This window comes from Vanessa cardui, chromosome 7 (genome assembly GCF_905220365.1).
Source record: "Vanessa cardui chromosome 7, ilVanCard2.1, whole genome shotgun sequence".
Lineage (NCBI taxonomy): Eukaryota > Metazoa > Arthropoda > Insecta > Lepidoptera > Nymphalidae > Vanessa > Vanessa cardui.
Genome location: NC_061129.1, coordinates 1,164,809 through 1,185,453, shown reverse-complemented (window position 1 = coordinate 1,185,453; position 20,645 = coordinate 1,164,809). Strand labels below are relative to the sequence as shown.

The window sequence follows — 20,645 nt, the reverse complement described above, 5'->3', positions numbered from 1 at the left end:
GAACTCAACTATTAGGGAAGAAAAAATGTCTAAATGACAAGGTTAGCACCATTTTATATCAAACTGTATACAGTTAGTTATTTCAGAAAGATCATAGTTTATTTATACACGATCAGTCTGTATAGTTATGGTTAATATGCAGATCGCAAGTATAATCGCAAAAAAAAAATAATTCTAGTTTTTTTTTTTCAATCAAAGGAACAAAACATTAGTCCCAAAAAGGTTTTAAATAATTTAAATACAATAAAATCTCTGTTGTAAAAACAAACAAGACACGACATTCACTTAGCTAATCACTAGCAAGGTGAGGGACTAATTGGTAAGGGCAGGGCGGTTTTCTGGTTATGAGTAGATTTGGGCGGATATCAGCTCGTTATCAAAGAATAACTGCATATTCAGACAGGGACGCTGTTATCCTCAAACTATATTATACTTACAGTATGTAGTTACCTACTTTAAACTTGTGTGTGTGTGTGTGTGTGAGTGTGTGTGTGTGTGAGTGTGTGTGTGTGTGTGCACGTATACAAAAATGTTTCTTGGTGATTGGTTGAACGGTCTAAGTTAAAATTATGTACTACAGCGCCATCTAGCGGCTTATTTACAATAACAAAATTTGGAATTAAAATTTAATAAAAAACTAAATGTTGGTGCCATATTTGTCTATATCATGTTTTTCGTTAGTCGTAATCTTTCGACAGCTATTGTTAGCACTTTCGCGAACAATCCTGGCAACGTACAATAGATGACTCGTGCAGCAAAGTTTTTTTTTTAATTTTTTTATAAAATTGCATTTTATTGGTGGCCAAGCATAGGCTAGTCAATAATAATAAGTACAATAAGATCGTAAGATGAACTATTTGTTATTATTATATATAACGTGTAACATATATTACTTTATATCATATGAGCATAATATATATAAGTAATTTACATATTTTATATTGAATAAAAGACATCGAACTGCGTAATGTATTGCAGACAAAATTATCGTGATCAATATTAAAAAAAAAAAACGTTTGTTTCAATAACGTAACAATTATAAATATATTTACTAATTAAACACATAATAAATGAGATCAAAGATACTTCGAAATACCGGCAAGGCTGGAAGCATATAAATTTCACAAAGTATAAACAAAATTACGGAACTGAATGTACTCTCAGATGCTAAACACATTTAGGCAGTGAAACACAATCGGATCGCATCTATGTAATGAGTTATGTATCGTTCCTCGACTCGCTCAGTCCACTTCGCACAGCCGACACGATGGGCGCGGACAAGCCCAACGGGGTTGTCAACTACTGCAGGCGACCTCCACACAGACCCTTCTTCAAGAGGATACAGTACGCGATATGGAATCCGGAAGAGAGAACGTTCCTCGGAAGAACTGGCAAGCGATGGGGTGAGTAAAAAAAAGAAAGTTAACGAAAAAGTTTTTAAGCAACTTCTTATACTGAATTTATAAAAATATTGCAAGTTGCTTCACTTAATCCAGAGTATAGCTAATATCACTGGTCTACTTCCATATATATATATCTAAGTTGATACATCCTGTCACATGTATATAATTATTACATAGTTTTTTTATTTCCTTTTAATGAAGATTTAAATAATTTTCAAATTAGGTTAAGATGTAGACTGTTTTCTTTTAGTGTTAAATAATTGTGACACTTAAAATATAATTGTACTTTTGTTATATTATATTATTATTACGGAGATAGAGCTACATTGGTCCGAAAATATAAATCCGATTTATTCCCTATCCCGTGGGAATTTTAAACTTCCCTTCTTAGTGCACTTCTAGGACACTTAAGGCACACATGTGCCAAATTTCAAGTCTTTAGGCCCAGTGGTTTAGGCTGTGCGTTGTCTGTCAGTCACTCAGTCACTCAGTAACGGAACAGTTATATATATTGATAATCAGTGTACACATTATTGAGGAACTAAATAAAATAAATAAATAGCACTTGTATGGATTCTATAAAATACATTTTATCTTAAAAGAGAATATATTTATGGCAAACTTATGTTGTAAAACATGAAGATATCTTTAAAGTAATTTCAAGATAGATTGTTTTAACATTGTATGAATCCATGTAATTAACTATACAATTTCGAAGGAACAATAATAATAAAAAATAACAAACGAATACCAATAATTATGATACATATAAGAACACTCATAATAACACAAGTATTTTTAAATGTCTGTTTATAAAACTTAGATTTTAAAACATTGCAACACTGACAAAATTACTATTTAAAAAAAAAACGCGCTTCATGAACTTTATGACGCCATAACTATAAAGAAGCCACTGCATTCTTCGATGTTTAAAAGTAAATTATTAATCTTAGCGTTATATCAACAGTAATACTTTTTTCGCGGAAGACATTTACTCAACTTGTAACAATATTCAAGTTTATTTTCTCGACGTATACCTAAGGAATACATTAGGAAACAACAAAACTTTACCTACAATCGTTGGTCTCCATTTTTTAATGTATTAGAAACTTTATTCTATACTTTCTAAGCTGTGAACACTTTTCCAAAAGTATTTTAAATTTTCACAATAGTAATACATCGGATAGTCTTAAACGACTTTGAAATTAATATTTTACGACATAACTCAGTTATCAGTTATTTAGTATAACAGCGTTTGGTAGGCCATATCTTTCGAAGGATTCTTAATAATAGTGAGGCTTTTAAACGAAAGCAGAAAAAAGTAGTGCGTAGACGCACCATTTATCCATCTATAATAAGCACAAGTAACTCTGTCTGAAAGCCGACTTGACCAAAAAACCGATTTTGATAACGTTTGGTATATTTAAAATTTTTGAGGATACTTTTTTTTGTTATATCTGGCGAAATCCGAAAACGAGATCTGACCAGCAATGAACCTCTGTATGCTGATCTTAACTTCAAAGTTAAGTCCAAAATCTTTATTCAAAATAGAAGCCATTACACTTTCTTATTGATGGTGAAAAATCTACCATGGGTTCGGAATTTTACACCTCAGACCTGAGAAGAACCAGCGAAAGAAACTCAGCGAAATCAATTTTTTTTCATATCATGTTACATATACAATATATATTTTTAATAATAATACAAACATATTTTTAATAGCTAATTTATCTGCAGCCACCTCACAAGTATTAAGGTTTTAATAATACTACCGTATTTAAAATTATTATTATATGTACCATAGTTAACTATTATTTTTCCAAGAAATTCACAATAAAGAAATGTATAACTATATGTGTATAGTAAATTAAATGTATTACTGGATGGAATATTCCGAACCTTTCTACATTAGCTTATTATTTTTGAAGGCGACTGACTGTACTCAATAAAAATGGGCGTAGTGAGATCAATAGCGAATGGAAATTTTCGGTATAACAAAAGTGCCATTATGGGTTTATTGTCTAACTTCAAACTCATTTTAATTTGACAGTTGAGATAAAACGCATTTAAACATTTTATCGGTATAAATTAAGTATAATTAAATCCTTAAGTTAAAACTATTAAGTATTTTTGTAAATAATTTTACTAGTTAGAATTGGAAAAACGAAGTAATTACTGTAAATGTTACATATTTTATCTTAAGACATTTCGAAATATCATTTAAAATCAAATAACGAATCAAATTTGGATGTGACATTACTAATTCACTTCTGTCACTGTCATTGCAACTTCAGTCTAATCGAAAAAAAAAAACTTTTATTTAGTACTAATAAGAATCTTCCTCAATTAATCTCTAAATAAAAAAAATATGGCTTGCAACATAACATTGAACGTTTCATACGGGTGAAAAAACATAATTAAGTTATGTGTATTAAAATATTCATGAACAGATTATCATTATTTTTGAAAATGGAACATCAATAAATCCCTTACAAAAATTAGATAAATATACTTTTAAAAACAGAATATTCATATGTTGATCGTACGTCTTTGTCTTCAAAGACTTCATTAAAAAAGTAATTTGTAAGAGACTGGACATGAACAGCTAAATGTTTTGTTATGTTTGTGTACATTGTATATGCCTCATTCGGTCAATAATTATTTTAATTTATTTTCTTTATCCAGCGTAACGAAAATCAAATAATATCGACAGAATATACATTGATATATAAACATTTTTTGTTGAAGTTATTTTATATAGACGGACCATTTGAACATATTTTGTTCAAAAGAAATATAAATAATTATGAGTAATATTTATGATGCATAACTTTCAGCACAATCGATCCTATAGAGGTTTCAAACGATCGAATTAATAGTACTTGTAGAGTCTATTTGAACAAAGTATATTTTCACCCTCATATATAGATTTAATATAAGGTAGTAAAAACTAATTGATTAGCGGAGAAGTTATGGCGCTACTATATAAAATACTTTCGAACATTTGACGACTAGAATTCCCTTTCATATTTAACGATCTAGTAGAGGTTACGTGATTCATAAATTCATTGGTTATTTCGAGCCACAAGTCGTAACGCCTGTTAATATTAAACAAATGGATTTATTAAAATATTTTACATCAAGATTTGCGTTCTGAAGAATGTTAATAGCTGTTCAAAATGGCAGTGCTTTAGGTCAAATGCATGACCCCAAATAATGACGTTCATTTCATGAATCTATGTTTCATTTTAAATGAGTGTGCAACGCTTATAAAAAGTTATAATTTTTAACTTTTATTTAAACATACTTATGTTTAAACAAAACATTCAGTTCTGTTCCTCCTCCACAAATTAAGCAAACATACATCGGCGGCTCAGATACCTAAAAATGTAATAAAAAAATATGTCTTGTTCAATCTTCGAAAACCACCCAAATCGGGCTAACAAAATAAGCCGAATTAGAAATGCTCCGAATTTGATAATGATAGTCATTAAATTTAACTGCTATTATTGACTTATATATATATATATATTTAAAGGATATAATTAAATACAAGGTGAATATGGAAAAAATTAGAAGAAGAGAAATAGATAGGTACTCAAAAAGCAGCCTTTTCTTCAAAGTCGATAAGAAACAAGCCAGGTACTAGTCGTAAAATATAACTAATCTTGATGTTCATATTTCATATGGAGCTATCGACTATACGTCATGGTATAAAAAAAGATTTATCAATAGTCTCGCGCCTTAGCAACAGTTTTTCTAGTTTCTTGAGCAAATCATTGGAATTATCTATGCCTATATTTTTTTGATAGAGAAACCTTATTTTTATTATGACTGAATTCTTATTTTAAATAATCCAACTTTCATTTTGACCGTCTCAGGATCACTATTTATCATAATCCTACTTATTAAAAATAATGTTGCAATGACTAAAAATAAAACTTAACAATATAAATAATAAATGACAGAATTACCTTACTTCGATTTATTTCGCTCCGAACGATATACAAATTTATACATGGAAAAAACGAACCATAAATTTTTTTTTTTTTCAAGACAATTCTCAGAAGTATTTTTATGAACACAAGTTGTCAATAACAATTTCAATATGGCGGAAGACAAAATTAATACGAGTATAATCGAAGACTCTAAAACATTCATCACTGAATATAAATTATCACGCTGACATGACCTCGTTAAAGATTTACCTATAGATAAACATGTCTGTACAGGGTGGCACCACCCTCGCTCCCTGTGACGCGAATGGGAGAGGCTGTATTGCCAATCAATTAAGAAAACAATTTGCAAACATATGCCATGTATACTGGGTCTTTGAACTGAAAATAGCCTACCGTTCATATCTCTCGTAATTCATTAATTGATTAAAAATGGTTCGTAAGTGTATTAACATTACTACATATTTATGGTCTTATTTAACTTTTGGTATATTACATAGAAGTAATTTTATGTCGCTCTCAAAGGTAACAGCCCAGTGGCGGATTTGCAAACCTGCCTCTATTAGGCTAGTAGGCTATTCAATTTTTGCCGCCCCTACTTTTTTTTGCAACATTTATGATTTGTGTTCTAGCGTCCTCATTACATCGTTTTTTTTTTATTAATATGATTATAAAGTATGTGACATTTCTGTCATTAGTTACTAGATTATTTTTCCATCCCGCTATATGTAGTAAAGAGTATACGGATTACGGACGTAACGTGTATACATATTATTATATATTTTTAATTTCTGTAAGATAATAACAAATTTGGGCTAAATTTTCCGCCCCTCAAAATCTGGCGCCCAATACTCCAGCCTACTTAGCCTATTGGTAAATCCGCCACTGTAACAGCCAAACCACAAACAGCAAGAGAAGCAATTTTGAACTGCAAGGAAGGACATAGGTTACATTTTTGCCTAACACATGACAAACAACACTAAAACGCAAGCGAAGCCACGGGCGACAACTAGTTATAATATAGGATAGAATAAAGCAGATGAAACCGCGGATAAAACCTAGTTCATAAATAAAGAAGCATTGACTTCAGTTTCTATGAGAATCGAATCCTTGATTGTGACAACGATACCTCGACCACGAAGCGACACTGTGCTAATTAATACCAAACGTAAAAGATATCATTGTTGAATAATTATGTTATGCTTGTTAATCGTATATAACTGACCTATATAATACATAGCTATATCTATCTGCCTAGCTGTCTATCCCAGCATAGTACGGGGAAATAAGTTTCCGTTTAGTATTTAAACCTTCTTGATAATTATAATTATTATACATATATATGATCACCTTTGGTTCCTCATAACATCTCAAAATATGATGTCGCTGTGTTTAAGGTTGAAAATCGAGTGAGCCGGGGTGTAACTGCCATTTTATATTTCAAAATATGTCTTATAGTTCTTACAAAACAAATCAATTTAATTCTTAAAAAAAAAAAGATTTAGACGCTTGTTCATTATTTTCAGCAAAACTTTTCAAAAAAATAAAAAATATTTAGAAGTCTATGGTCACTTAGTGATACCAGCTTATTATAAAGTAATAGTACCTTCTGTTGCTATGCATTCAAAAATGAATACGTTCTCCTATGAACAAGAACATACATAATAAACATTATAAAGAAAAAAAGAAATACTTTATGGTTAGGTGTTTCTCAGTGTTAAAACAATTGTGAATAATGTTTACATACAAGCAATAACGGGAATGTTATCAACGGTAAAATTGTATACCCAATTATTGTCTATAGTTCGGGATGATCATTTGCCATTATATATGTATATAGCCTTATATTAGGTCACAATCAATAAGTGCGAGTCGAACTCCCACCCTAAGGGTTCCGTACCACAGCAATATGTACAAAGTAATTGATGTTTTATCCTTTGTTTCGTATTACCTTGGTAGTATGTTTTGTATTAACTCAAGATTCGTTTACTATTTTGCGTGTATTATTATTATTTGTATTAAAATGATTTTGACATATATTTCTAGTTTCAGCAAAGTTCACATATCCATTCCTTCAAAATAACTACTCATTATGTTTCTCGAGACACATGAAGTTTAGCAACGATCACTTCGGTTCGACCATATTATAAAACGACTCACAATTCGATTTTCACGTTGGCCTGTTGTTTTCTTTTTCTTCTTTCTCTTGCAACAGCAACAACAACAGTCTGTAAATTTCCCACTGTTGTGCTAAGGCCTCCTCTCCCTTTGAGGAGAAGGTTCGGAACATATTACAACACATTGTTCCAATGCGGGTTGGTGAATTTGCACATGTGGCAGAATTTCTATAAAATTTGACACATGCAGGTTTCCTCGGAATGTTTTCCTTCGCCGAGCACGAGATTGATTATAAACACAAATTAAGTACCTGAATATGCAGTGATTCTTGCCTGGGTTTGAACCCGCGTAATTGAAATTGCGTCCATCTTAACGGATGATCCGTTAAGATGGACGCAATCTTACCACTGGACCATCTCGTCTATCTCTTGCCCAATTTACTTGGGGTCGGCGCAGCATGTCTTCTTCCATTCTTCACTACTTGACGTCATCTCACAAGTAACATTATTTCCAGCCATATTATATTTCACACACTCTATCTAGATATATAAATAATCTATGTAATACAGAATTATTTATGTAATTTATGCCTTTTAATGTTTCTATTTTGTTTCATGAATGAAACTGTAACTAAGAATGCTAAATGCCTGCATTTTACTCAGACATTGCTTAATAATACTCTTCATTAGCGTTGATATTCATAGTCGTTTTTCATTGAGTCCGTTTTTACATAAAATTGAAAGTGTTTTTATACTAATATATATCATTATCTTTATTAAAAAGAGATACGGACTACTACTAGGAGCTAGATTAAGAAAAAAAACAAAAGAAAATCGACATCAGTCACCTATTTCCTAATACATCTTTGCCATTTGCCAATTTATTTGCCAAAGTTTGAAACCCAGTATTCTCAAAATTCGTAATTTTTCAATTTTATGTAATTTTTCTAAACATTTTAATGACTATATATTATGTTTATCTATGGATTTGATTAAATTACCATAAAGTATTATTATTACTTAAAAGTTTTAAGAAATTGATTACTTATTATAAATAAAAGACAGCGATTTATAAAACAATTTTAAGTTAGTGTTTATTGAAGATAATAACATATTGTTGATAGAACACTGTAAAGTAAAGGTAAGATTATTTCAACTGCTTACAATATATTTCGTTTTTTGTAGCCGAACCATTAATATTTCTTGAGGGTGTAGCGTTTTTTATTGTTGGTATCTTAGATAAGTAATCTTCTTCTATTAGAATAGAGGCTAATAATTTTATATGGCATGTAACATTAAACGTTATTGTATAAAATAATTACACACAAACAAAACTGCTGTTTGGTACGTTGGTCAAAGTTGGTTTAACTAATTTGCTTTTCTGAACACTTGTTGGCTGGTACTGCGTTATCGGCAATCAACCAATCACCATTCAGATTAATACCAAATACACGATTTCGAAACTCACTATTATTAGCAATTCAAATGCTGACTTGGACCAGCGTTTCAGGAACCGAAAGGATCAAATGTAAAGGCTATACAGATAGATTAAGCTTGAAAATAAAGACTGTATCCTGAAGTATCCACAGACCGTGATGGGAACATAAGTGGTTTAGATAAAACGCAGTTCTAAGGAGATAACTGTTACTTTATAAACGGGGAGGAAAATAAACTGTTACTATTTCATTCTTACGTATTGATCAAACGCAAACAAGCGGGTCAAGTGTGTCGAGCAAATACTTCGCCGTGGAGAGCATTTGCCATCAGAACATTACGTTACAATAAAACTATTTTGATGGATGTGTCAAATGTTGCTTTCCGCATAGCTATAACACTATTCATTTACTAGTCTTATATTTCATTATTATTATAAAACATATTATAAAACAGGGTATTGTATATTCACAAAGAATGAACGGCATATTGGTACTAAAATTGGAAAAAGGCCAGGAGGATGATGATGATGAAGATCATCCTCCGATGATGAATATTGTTATGCCATTATTGATATATATATACGTTACAGGGCAACGGGTTGTTCGGTTTGACTATAATTGTTAAAAAAGCTAAATAATTTACCCCAATATAACTTTGGGGATTTCCTATCTGACGTTGGAATACCCACCAAAATAAAATCTTTGACATACTGTCTATCATTTTTAGTAGTTGTAAGAATGATTGATAAAATATTAAGCATATAGTCGTCGCCTGCGGTTATTCTCGTTTACGTGTTGGTTGTCAAATTTAAGTAGTAAAATAGTGGATTATGTCTGCCAACGCCTTCTTTGAAGCACAATTTATGACAAATATCAAAAAACCGTTTCAGTGATCTAGACAGAGTTACAGAGAGAGACAGAGTTATATAGCCATTATTAATATAAGTTTCATGAAAATAAATTGCGGATAGTTCAATATATTCAATCGTAACCATCTCGCAATCGAAATATTCAGACGTTCGCGCGTAAAAATACATAAAACCTCGTTTCGAGTCATACTCTTTATTAAAATCTACGTTTGCATTACATAGAACATATTTCCTCTTGCATATATAATATGACGTCGAAGTGTAAACAGTCCATGACCGGTTTTCGCAGAACGCAGCTATTTCAGTTTTGGCAGAAACGTTTTGTCGATGTAATCCATTTTGCGAAACCGTGGTAGTAACCGCACTCTAAAATAAAATTGTAATAACATTCGTCGATCCACGTTTATAGTACTAAGAGATTTTTATTATCATCCCGACTATTGATTCTGTTATTCGATGTAAATATAAGCTTTTATTAGATGAGGAGATTTCTAACAGGATATCGTTTTTTTTTTCTGTTTTCGTTCATAATCAGCTGATGAAAGAACTCTTACGATAATAATTGTTAAACAATAATAGTTCTTAAATGTCCAGGAAGGTTCTGAAACTTATAACGCTAGTCTAGGTAAGTAGTGACAGCCTGTAAATGTCCCAAGAACTTAGCTTTCATCTCCCTGTGAGAAGTTTGGAGCTAATTCAACCCATACACTGGTTGGTACATTTAACAATATTTCATTGAAATTAGACACTCGCAAATTTTCTTACGACGTTTTTCTTGAGATGAATAATCAATGAATGATGAATTATAAAACAGTCATCGATGCACGAAATTCTCGTGTAACTATGGAATATCTTGGTTTGTGCTTTCGTTAGCAGTAAGATGTTTTAAATGAATGTCTTTCCCAAGTCATTTATCTAGACATGATAAACAACAACAGCCGGTAAATTCCCACTGCTGGGCTAAAGGCTTCCTCTCCCTTTTGAGGAGAAGGTTTGGAACATATTCCACCACGCTGTTCCAATGCGGCTTGGTGGAATACATATGTGGCAGAATTTCTATGAAATTTGTCACATGCAGATTTCCTCACGATGTTTTCCTTCACCGCTGAACACGAGATGAATTGTAAAGAGAAATTAAGCACATGAATCAGCGGTGCTTGCCTGGGTTTGAACCCGCAATCATCGGTTAAGATGCACGCGTTCTAACCACTGGGCCATCTCGACTCTTTGACATGATAAGTTAGACTAAAATAATAAGTTGCAACATTTTATTACTTATTATGAATGTATAGTAATAGTTTTATACAAAAATCCGCCATTAATTTTTCAGCAACAGTCCTTTGCTATTTCTTTTTAATTGTCCAATGTATGTTGAATGTGTTATTCAGAATTGAAAATGTTTACACTGTGGAACTAATATAAATGAAGTAACTTTAAAATGTACATAGTTATACGTTTGCTAAGTTGAATACTCGTTGTTACTGGATTTAAAACTTCTGTCACCAAGTTTCAGATTGTATACGTGTAACGAATAACGATAATTTAGTGGCAATTTTCTTCAAATTAAGCATTTAGACATTCATAGATGGACGATATTGTATTTGAATGTGCAATGATTCTTTGTACCATGAGTTATTATATTTTTATTTATTTATTTTTACTCATATTATATTACATTTTTAAATATAAAATACAAACATATGTATAAAATATATTTAAAAATATAAAATACAGAGGCCAACCAGTGACGGGAACAGGGTCTAAGCCACCGGTGGTCAGGGCTCCAAAGAGAGGAACTTCCTCACAATACGCGCCGTGCCGAGGAGTACTGCCTTCTGCATCAGGCCCTTGACCCAGCTGTCTAACGAGAGTCTCTTAAGATGTTGGTCGAGGCTCTTGGTCATTAGGCCATTCGCTGAAACGACTATCGGCACAATAACTGCTGTATCCACATCCCACATGTCGACAACCTCGTGAGCTAAGTCAAGATATTTTATTTGTTTATCCTTCTCAGCTTTCACGAGATTCTCGTCATGAGGGATGGTGATGTCAACAATTATCGTGCGGCGCTCTGACCGATCTATCACCACTATATCAGGCTTGTTGGCGACAACAGTCCTGTCAGTGATTATAGATCGGTCCCAGTACAGTGTGATATGACCATTCTCGAGAACTGGGTCGGGCACATACTTGTAGTATGGTACCTCTGATACCACAAGACCATATCGAAGTGCAAGTTGTTGATGGATAATCTTGGCCACTTGATTATGTCTGTGCAAATACTCTCCGTTAGCAAGACGAGAACAACCGGAAATAATATGTCTAAGGGATTCGCCCGGAGTGTGACACGCCCGACATATGTCCACCGTGCCATCCCTCACAATATACCTCCGGTAATTGTTCGTCATGATAACTTCATCCATAATCGCACAGACAAAACCTTCGGTTTCACCAAATAGGTTACCGAACCGTAGCCAAGATACGGACGCCATAAAGTCCACATCGGGTCCATGAAGGGCCCGATAGAAGCGTCCGTGTAACTCCTTGCTCTTCCATACCTCCTTGCGGTTCTCAGTACTTAGTACTACAGGTTTGTGCCAGTTCTCTTTGCCTAAAGAGAGCGGAGTTAGTCCCTTGTCCATTGTAACTACATCTCGGTGCATATCCAAGTCAGTGTGGAGAAAATACTCCCTGAGTTTGTATACCTCACGGTTATGTAGGGTCTTGGCATTTAAAAAGCCACGGCCACCACATCTCCGTGGGATGTACAATCTCATCACCGAAGACCGAGGATGATGCATTCGATATGCAGTCAGCAGGACACGGACTTTCCTATCCAAGGCGTCTAGTTCTTTTTGAGTCCACTTGAGTATGCCGAAAGAGTACATCAAGACCGGCATGACCCAACCATTGAAGGCGCGAACCTTATTGCCACCTGATAAAAGACTTTTGAGTACCTTTTTCAGGCGACCAAAGAAACGCTCCTGCAATGATTGTTTCATGTCGGTCACATTGATGCCTAACGCTTCCGACATACCCAAGTATTTGTATGATTCGTTTGCGGACAGTGACTTAAAGTTTATGGAATCTGAAAGTTGTAATCCGTCAGATTCCATAATCTCTCCTCGCTTTACATGCATAACCGCGCATTTGTCAACTCCAAATTCCATTCTAATAGAATTACTAAAAGTTTCTGTTACCTTTAGTAACTCCATTAGTTGTGAATCCGAAGGTGCAAAGAGCTTTAAGTCATCCATGTAAAGTAGGTGGGATATTACTTTACCTCCTCTCCGCAAACGATAGCCTAGCCTTGAACTCTCCAAGAGAGTACTTAGGGGGTTCAAGGCTAAACAAAACCACAATGGACTCAAACTATCGCCCTGGAATATTCCCCGCTCAATCCTTATCGGTTCGTCATTACCATGAATCGTTCGGCATCCTGGATAGCGAAGGACTGTCCGCCATTGCCCCATACATGATCTCAAGAAACTGCATAGAGTTGTATCTAATTTATACAACTCCAGCACCCTCAAGAGCCATGTATGCGGCACGGAATCATAGGCCTTCTTGTAATCTATCCAGCATGTCGACAGACTCTTTCGAGAACGACGAACCTGTTGGCTAATGGTCATATCAATGAGGAGTAGCTCCTTAGTGCCTCGTGATCCACCCCTACATCCATTCTGAGAGACAGACAAAATACTATTATTCTGTATGTGACTATTAATCTTATCTCTCAGAATGGCGGTAAGGAGCTTATAGACCGTCGGTAAACAAGTAATCGGTCTATAATTTTTTGGATCCGTTGCACTACCTGACTTATGGAGCAGGTGGGTGACTCCGGTGGTAAGGAACTGTGGTAGCGACCCAGACTCTAGAGCTGACTGGAACTGGGATGCCAAGCATTCATGCGAGCTGCGCAGCCATTTTAGCCAGAAGTTATGCAGCCCGTCCGGTCCCGGAGACTTCCAGTTGGCAACGGATCGAACTGCAGCAGCTACATCTTCAGAAGCAATGGAAATTTTTCCCATCACTTCCAAAGGCTCGCACGCTTGCCTGACCTCCAGCATCCAATCACCTTCAATGTGGTCGACGGGCACCGACCAGATGTTGCGCCAAAATGTATTCGTGGCATCATCATCTGGGCGGCACCCATCGCTCACATCCTGGTCGAGTCGCTCCCACGTTCTGTACACCCACCTTTGATCGCTCTGGAATTTGCGATTCAAGTGATAACGGTCCACTCGCCGCCTGTACCGACGGATGCGGCTTGCCCATGCATAAACTTTTTGTTTTAGGAAGTCAATACGCTCCACGACATGGGATGGATATTCTTGCGGACCTATACCAGTTCCCAAGAACGCCCGCCCCACGAAACGCATTACACGTGGACGCGTATTCCCTTCCTTAAAACAATATAGTTTTCCAATGAGCACTCTGGTCTCATTAATACGTTTCTCAATCCTGCTCTGCCAGGCCGGTGCAACAGCCTTTGGTCGTGTAGCACGTTCGGTGTCTTCAAATGTAACACCAGCTACACGACATGCTGCAACAGCCGCACAAAACAGAATTGAGTGCGTATTCTCGAGATTTTCACTGCTCTCAAAATAATCTGCGAGCAGTGAATCCAGAGTGCACACTAGGTCCCTATTCCGTTTAGTCATGGGTAAACGTGGCAAACGTGGCCTAAGCTCAGCGGGAGTGTTACGATACTCCCGAATCGCATCCCCCAGTGCGCTCCTCAAATGATCACTGTACTTACTTTTTGTAATAGCCATGTCACCACCACCCTCATCATCATGTTCTGGGCCCTGTGGTATTGCAGGAAGTGGTTCCTCAACCACGGGCGTTGACGGGCCAGAAGTGACATCGCTATTACATGTTTCCGAGCGAATCCGATCAAGTACGGTGTCACTCAGCCTGTTGTTACGCAGAATGACTCGCACCTGATCCGACAGTCGTTGAGCCGAGACGTTGACAGCTGGTTCAAGCGCCTGAAACAGAGAGAGCATCCTAACACGGTACGCAGTGAGGTTAGTTCCCCCCTTTGTAGCCCCATAGTATGCGCGCATGACATTTTCATTAATGGGTTGTGTCCATCGCATGCGCTGCACACCACCACCGGAAGCGGGGACCCTGTTCGAGACCGGTTGGCCTCTGGCTCCCAAGCCCGTCGGTGGCCGGCGTCTCCCCGCTCGACGTACAGGTGTTGGCGACGTCGGCGGGGATGAGTTATTATTATTATTTTTGAGTTAGATAAACAATTTTTTTTTCCAGTTCTTCTCAGTAAAATCTACATTTCAAATAGGTAACTTTAAGTTTATAACAGTTTTGTAAAAGTGCTCGTAAAACCTAGAATAATGTATATTTTGATTTTAACTCTTGACACGTGTTCTAAACGAAAAGCTAAATGATAGCTTCTTATAGTTATTATCAGCCCGTTTCACTTCGCATTTAATAAATCTAAAAAAAGGAGAAAGATTAAGGGAATTCGATTTCGAATCTGCGATTTATCATAATCCAAAACCGTCACGTTTACTAGTTTATACATGATTTAGGTACAAAGAAAAATTATTTCATTAAATTCATCAAATATATGTATGTATATTATTCGTGTTAAAAAAAATGTGTTTTATGCTTTACGATGGTCTAATAGACTTCAGATCTTGGTATCCTGAATATATTCAAATTGAATGAGGCGTTTATGTTACTTTAATGATACTTATCAAACCTGTTTGTGTTCTCCAGGTGTGATCGGTCTGATATACCTGGTGATGTACATCTGCATCATCATCTTCTTCTCCATATGCATGTGTGGCCTGCTCTCTGCGATGGACGAGAGGGTACCTTACTTTACCTTAGCGGAATCTATTATCGGTAAGCTTACGTTTTTTTGAGCCAAATAAAATTTAATATTTCTTTCACGTGTAAACAGAACTAGGCATACGAGGTCGTGTTCCAAAAATATCTAATCTGAAAATGTAAAAGTACTTTTGAATATAAATCTTAGTTTCTAAATAAACAAATCATAACTATTGTATTATATATATATTAATACTTTCGGATAATCTTTATTACATCATGTATTGCTTAATTTCCTTTTTACTAATAACACTTTTTAGTATTAACACTTCTAAATCTTAAAAATCTGAATTAATTATTACAGGAGATAACCCAGGCATGGGACACAGACCCATTATATTCGAAGAAGGAGCCCTCATATGGTACGACGCGGAAAATGCAACACAGATAAAGAAATACGTTGACAACATTAATGAGTTCCTAGCGCGTGAGTGTTTCATATTAGTGTAAATCAAATAAAAATAAACTTTATTCAAGTAGGCTTTTACAGCCACTTTTGAATCGTCATCTTACAATTAAGTGAAGCTGCCACCGGTTCGGAAAGTAGATTCTACCGAGAAGAACCGGCAAGAAACTCAATAGTTACTCTTTTTTAACATTTAAAAAATACAAAGTAAGTTATTAAAAGAAACGGGTTTACTGAGGTCAATTATTTTTAACTTTAATGAGATTAATAAATTTTAATCTCATGTAACATGTTTAGAAAACTTGGATCAATTATGTGGTTAGTGACCGGCTCCTGTTTCGCTATATCTCAGGAATAATACAGTTTTCTAGCAGTGAAAAGCTTTCTACCAATATAATACTGGAATAATGTATAAAACTGGAAAAATAATTGGAACATTTGGTCCACTTTAGAATATTAGTGTAGATAAAAAGTATATTCGTCGATTTCCATTCTTGATAAGAATTTAATTGACGGATTTAATAACCTATGTAGCAGAGTAATGGAAAAGAGTAACTAGTGAGTTTCTTGCTAATTCTTGTCGTTAATCTACATTCAGAAATGGTGGATGTTTTACATTTGATCCTGTAAAAAATGTTAAAAGTGCTCACAAGAGCCTACCCATATATAGTATATTTTCGATATGATTTGATTTATACCGGGATGATTAATGGTACAAATTTGAAGTGAAAGCCTCAAAAACCTCTTACATAAACAAGTTCGCTATGCTGTTCTTTGTTGGTTGATGGTCTTATTTAATTAAAGACCTGAACAAAATATTAAGCAATAACGAGTTAAAGGGTAGTAAAATGTAATTGTTTCTTTTTAACTTATCCTCATGACGCCTGAAAATATTATATAGCAATGAAGTCACTTTTTAGTTACCAAATTTTAAAATGTAGAATGTTAAGTTTTAAAATATTTGGTTACATAATTTCTTCAGTAGTTTCTGACATACAAATGCAAAACGAAATGATTTTTTATGACGACCTCCGTGGTCGAGTGGTGTGTACACCGGTTTTCATGGGTACGCCACTCTGAGGCCCCGGGTTCGATTCCCGGCCGAGTCGATGTAGATTACCATTAGTTTTCTATGTTGTGTTGGGTCTGGGTGTTTATGGTACCTTCGTTACTTCTGATTTCCATAAAACAAGTGCTTCTTACATTGGGATCAGAGTAATGTATGTGATGTTGTCTCATATTATTATTATTATTATATTATGCCTTTCTAGCCTACGAAAATAGCTCACTTCTTATCAACAAGGGTGTCAACCAGCGGGAATGTGGCGATACCAAGCCCCCTCGCAACGAGGTGTGCTCATTCGACATAAATCTCTTGGGGCCCTGCTCCAAAGAAAATCAGTTTGGGTTCAAAAATAGGACACCGTGCATCATTATAAAACTGAACAGGGTAATTATATAACCTATCTATCTAGCTAGATATATGGCCTCAGAATTTCGTCCTGGTTGAAAGGACCAAGGTCGAAGCCGGTCGGGTCGATAAAATTTTCAGTTACTTTTCGGCGTTTGAATGTTGGAAGTATATACCATATCTTGGAAAGCACGTAAAGCCGTAAGTCCTGCGCCTAAACACCTTTACGTTATGCTTGTATGCTATATAGGATAATTTAGACATGAAAGATACTTGGTTAATTTATCTTCAATCCATTTATCTTTTATAACAGAAATATGCTCCACTAATATTTGTAATATTATAACAAGTACCAAATATGGTATATTTTTTTCTTCAAAGGTAATCGTTGATATAACCATTAAACTAAATGTGTTATAGATATTTGATTGGAATCCAAATTTCTTCGACGATCCCGAGAACCTGCCACCCGAGATGCCACCCGATATAAAGAACTACATCAATTCAACTACAAGACCCGAGCAAGTAAGTCTGATAACATTTATGACTAATAAATAAATTGTCGAAATTGTCGACATAACTCAGTTATAATCAGTCAGAATAAGGGCTGTAAAAAGTCGCCTAGGGATGTAAAATATCGCTGGTTCGATCCTGACTTCTTGGGGCTATTATCTTCTCCACTCCTAAAGCAAACTTTAAGAATAAATCAAGAGTTAAATTTGAATATTAGTAAAAAATAAATAAAGTAACAGCCTGTTAATTTCGAACTGCTGGGCTAAAGCCTCCTCTCCAATTAAGGAGAGGGTTTTGAACATATTTCATCACGCTGTTCCAATGCGGGTTGGTGGAATGCACTTGTGGCATTTAAATGAGATTAGACACATGCGGGTTTCCTCACGATGTTTTCCTTCACCGCTGAGCAAGCGATGAATAATAAACACAAATTAAGCACATATATATAGTGGTACTTGCATGGTCTTGAACCCGAAATCATCGGTTAAGATGCACGCGTTCGAACCCTTGGACCATCTCGACTCTTGAATATTAGTAAATCCTTATAATGGGCCATTGCTACTTTTTTTGAAAAATATGAACGCTTTCATGTCTATGATATTTATTTCTTTTTCTTACAGCGTCGTAAAGTGTGGGTGTCTTGTATGGGCGAGAGGCCAGCAGACATTGACGCTCTGGGTCCCTTAATGTACTGGCCTTACCCCGGGCTCCCTGAAGTGTATTTCCCTTTCGACAACACTCCAGGGTACCTCAGTCCTCTGGTTGCGGTGCAATTGCTTAAGCCAGCTTGTAAGTATAAAAAAAGATTCGAAAATGTCTGCCATATGAACTATATTAAAACATTTGGTTAGTCATTAGTCATTGGCCATTGGTCATTGGTAGTGGTCACCATCGCCCATAAACATCGGAGACTGCAAGAAATATTAACCATTCCTTATATCACCAATTTGTTACCAACCTTGGGAACTAAGATGTTATGTCACTTGTGCCTGTCCATTGGCTTGCTCACCTTTCATTTCGGGACACAACAATATAGTATTGTTGTTTGGAAGTATGTTGATGGCAGGGCTAATGGGTTTACACAAAGCCACACCACCAAGTTTTTTTTTGTTTTTTTTTTTTTCGGAAATAAACGGCATCTTGAGGCAAGGAAGTAAAAGGTCTCGATAAATTATTTAAATGTTAGGTGAATATAGTATTTCATGTCTTGTTTCAGTGCACCAGATTATCAACATCCGGTGCAGAGCGTGGGCTCAGAACATCAAGTTCACGCAGAGTCTTAAGGAGCGTCTCGGCTCCACGCACTTTGAGATCATGATCGACTAAACTTACATATCAGAATATGTTAAAGCTTTCAATAAGACTTGTGCGAATAACTTGAATGGCGATTCAATTTCTCTAATCTTTCAGTTTGGTTAAATTGGAGTTTTTGTAACTTAAATGGAAAAAACTTCGATGAATCATAATCTACCGAAAGGACAAAATATGCGTTTAATTGTAAGCTGAATGCTGCATACATTAAGCATAAATCTTTCGACAGTTTACAATCTTGCTATATTATAATTTAAATGTATTTAAAATGTTACCATTACATAAATAAACGTGAAGATAACCATACATACACGAATATCACATGATGCATACAAATATAACCCACATTATTATTATATAACCGTAAACAACTAATTAGACCCTAATATTTAGAACAGGGGAGATTAAACTACTTATATGGCAACACTAAATTTTCCCATATATTTTTGTGACGATTGCAAGAGAAATTTTATTACGAGTTGTACAAGTTTTATTGAAATTTAACATAGCATTTAGCACAAGTGCACTTAAATGTAGATTTTATATAGCACGCGATTCGTTCGTGTGAAAAATTAATGTTGAAAAATTTTTATATAGAATACCGCAAATATATATTTTTCATGAAGAAACACGTACTTATGTATGCATAAAAAGCGCATTGCCCATCTACATATTAATTCTTACCCGAATAAGCCATAAGTCATCGGTGTGGATGGGGCATTATGTCATTTTATAAATTACACGTTTTATGTATTACTTATTATGACTTTATATTTATATATACAATGAGCAGAGTATGTACTTAAATTGTAAAGACTATATAACTTCACGTCAAGCCTTTGAAAATATTTCAAAGAATTAAATGTATTTAAAAAACATGTTTTTCTGTACATTATACATCGCTGAAATTTCAGCATAAATCCTATCGTCCTCCTATATAAATAAAAATAAATAAATCCTAAGTAAATCATATCTATAAATTCTAATTCCTTACATAAGAACAATGTTTCTGTAGCTTTTTCATGCAAAGATTATCTTCAGTATCGTATACTAAGATGCTTGTTTTACTTACTTACTTAATTTGCCTCGTTAATTGAGTGTATATTAAAGATAACAAATACTTTGCCCCATAAAGCCCGTATGAATCGAAAAAAAAAAAAATTCTACTTATTGCCAAATCTACAATTAATAAGCGGCACCTGTAATTGAGGTACCACTTCTTTTATTTTCTATTTTACGAACTGTGTGCTATCATGTATCAGTGTGTACTTTGTTGGTTATCTAATAAATTAAAAAAATAAATACGAATCATACATATAAAGATATATAATACACGTTCAATGATTTTTAAATAATTATAA

General features: G+C 34.7%; 1 protein-coding gene across 1 annotated transcript; it reads left to right on the top strand.

Moving 5' to 3' along the window:
- Positions 1 to 1,200: 1,200 nt before the first annotated feature.
- LOC124531129 (sodium/potassium-transporting ATPase subunit beta-2-like) lies at positions 1,201 to 20,102 on the top strand. The gene is made up of 7 exons (XM_047105592.1): positions 1,201 to 1,403; positions 15,530 to 15,658; positions 15,948 to 16,070; positions 17,321 to 17,499; positions 17,881 to 17,985; positions 18,594 to 18,762; positions 19,190 to 20,102. The coding sequence occupies exons 1-7, from the start codon at positions 1,214 to 1,216 to the stop codon at positions 19,297 to 19,299; spliced, it is 1,005 nt and encodes a 334-aa protein (XP_046961548.1). The 5' UTR covers positions 1,201 to 1,213; the 3' UTR covers positions 19,300 to 20,102.
- Positions 20,103 to 20,645: the final 543 nt, after the last annotated feature.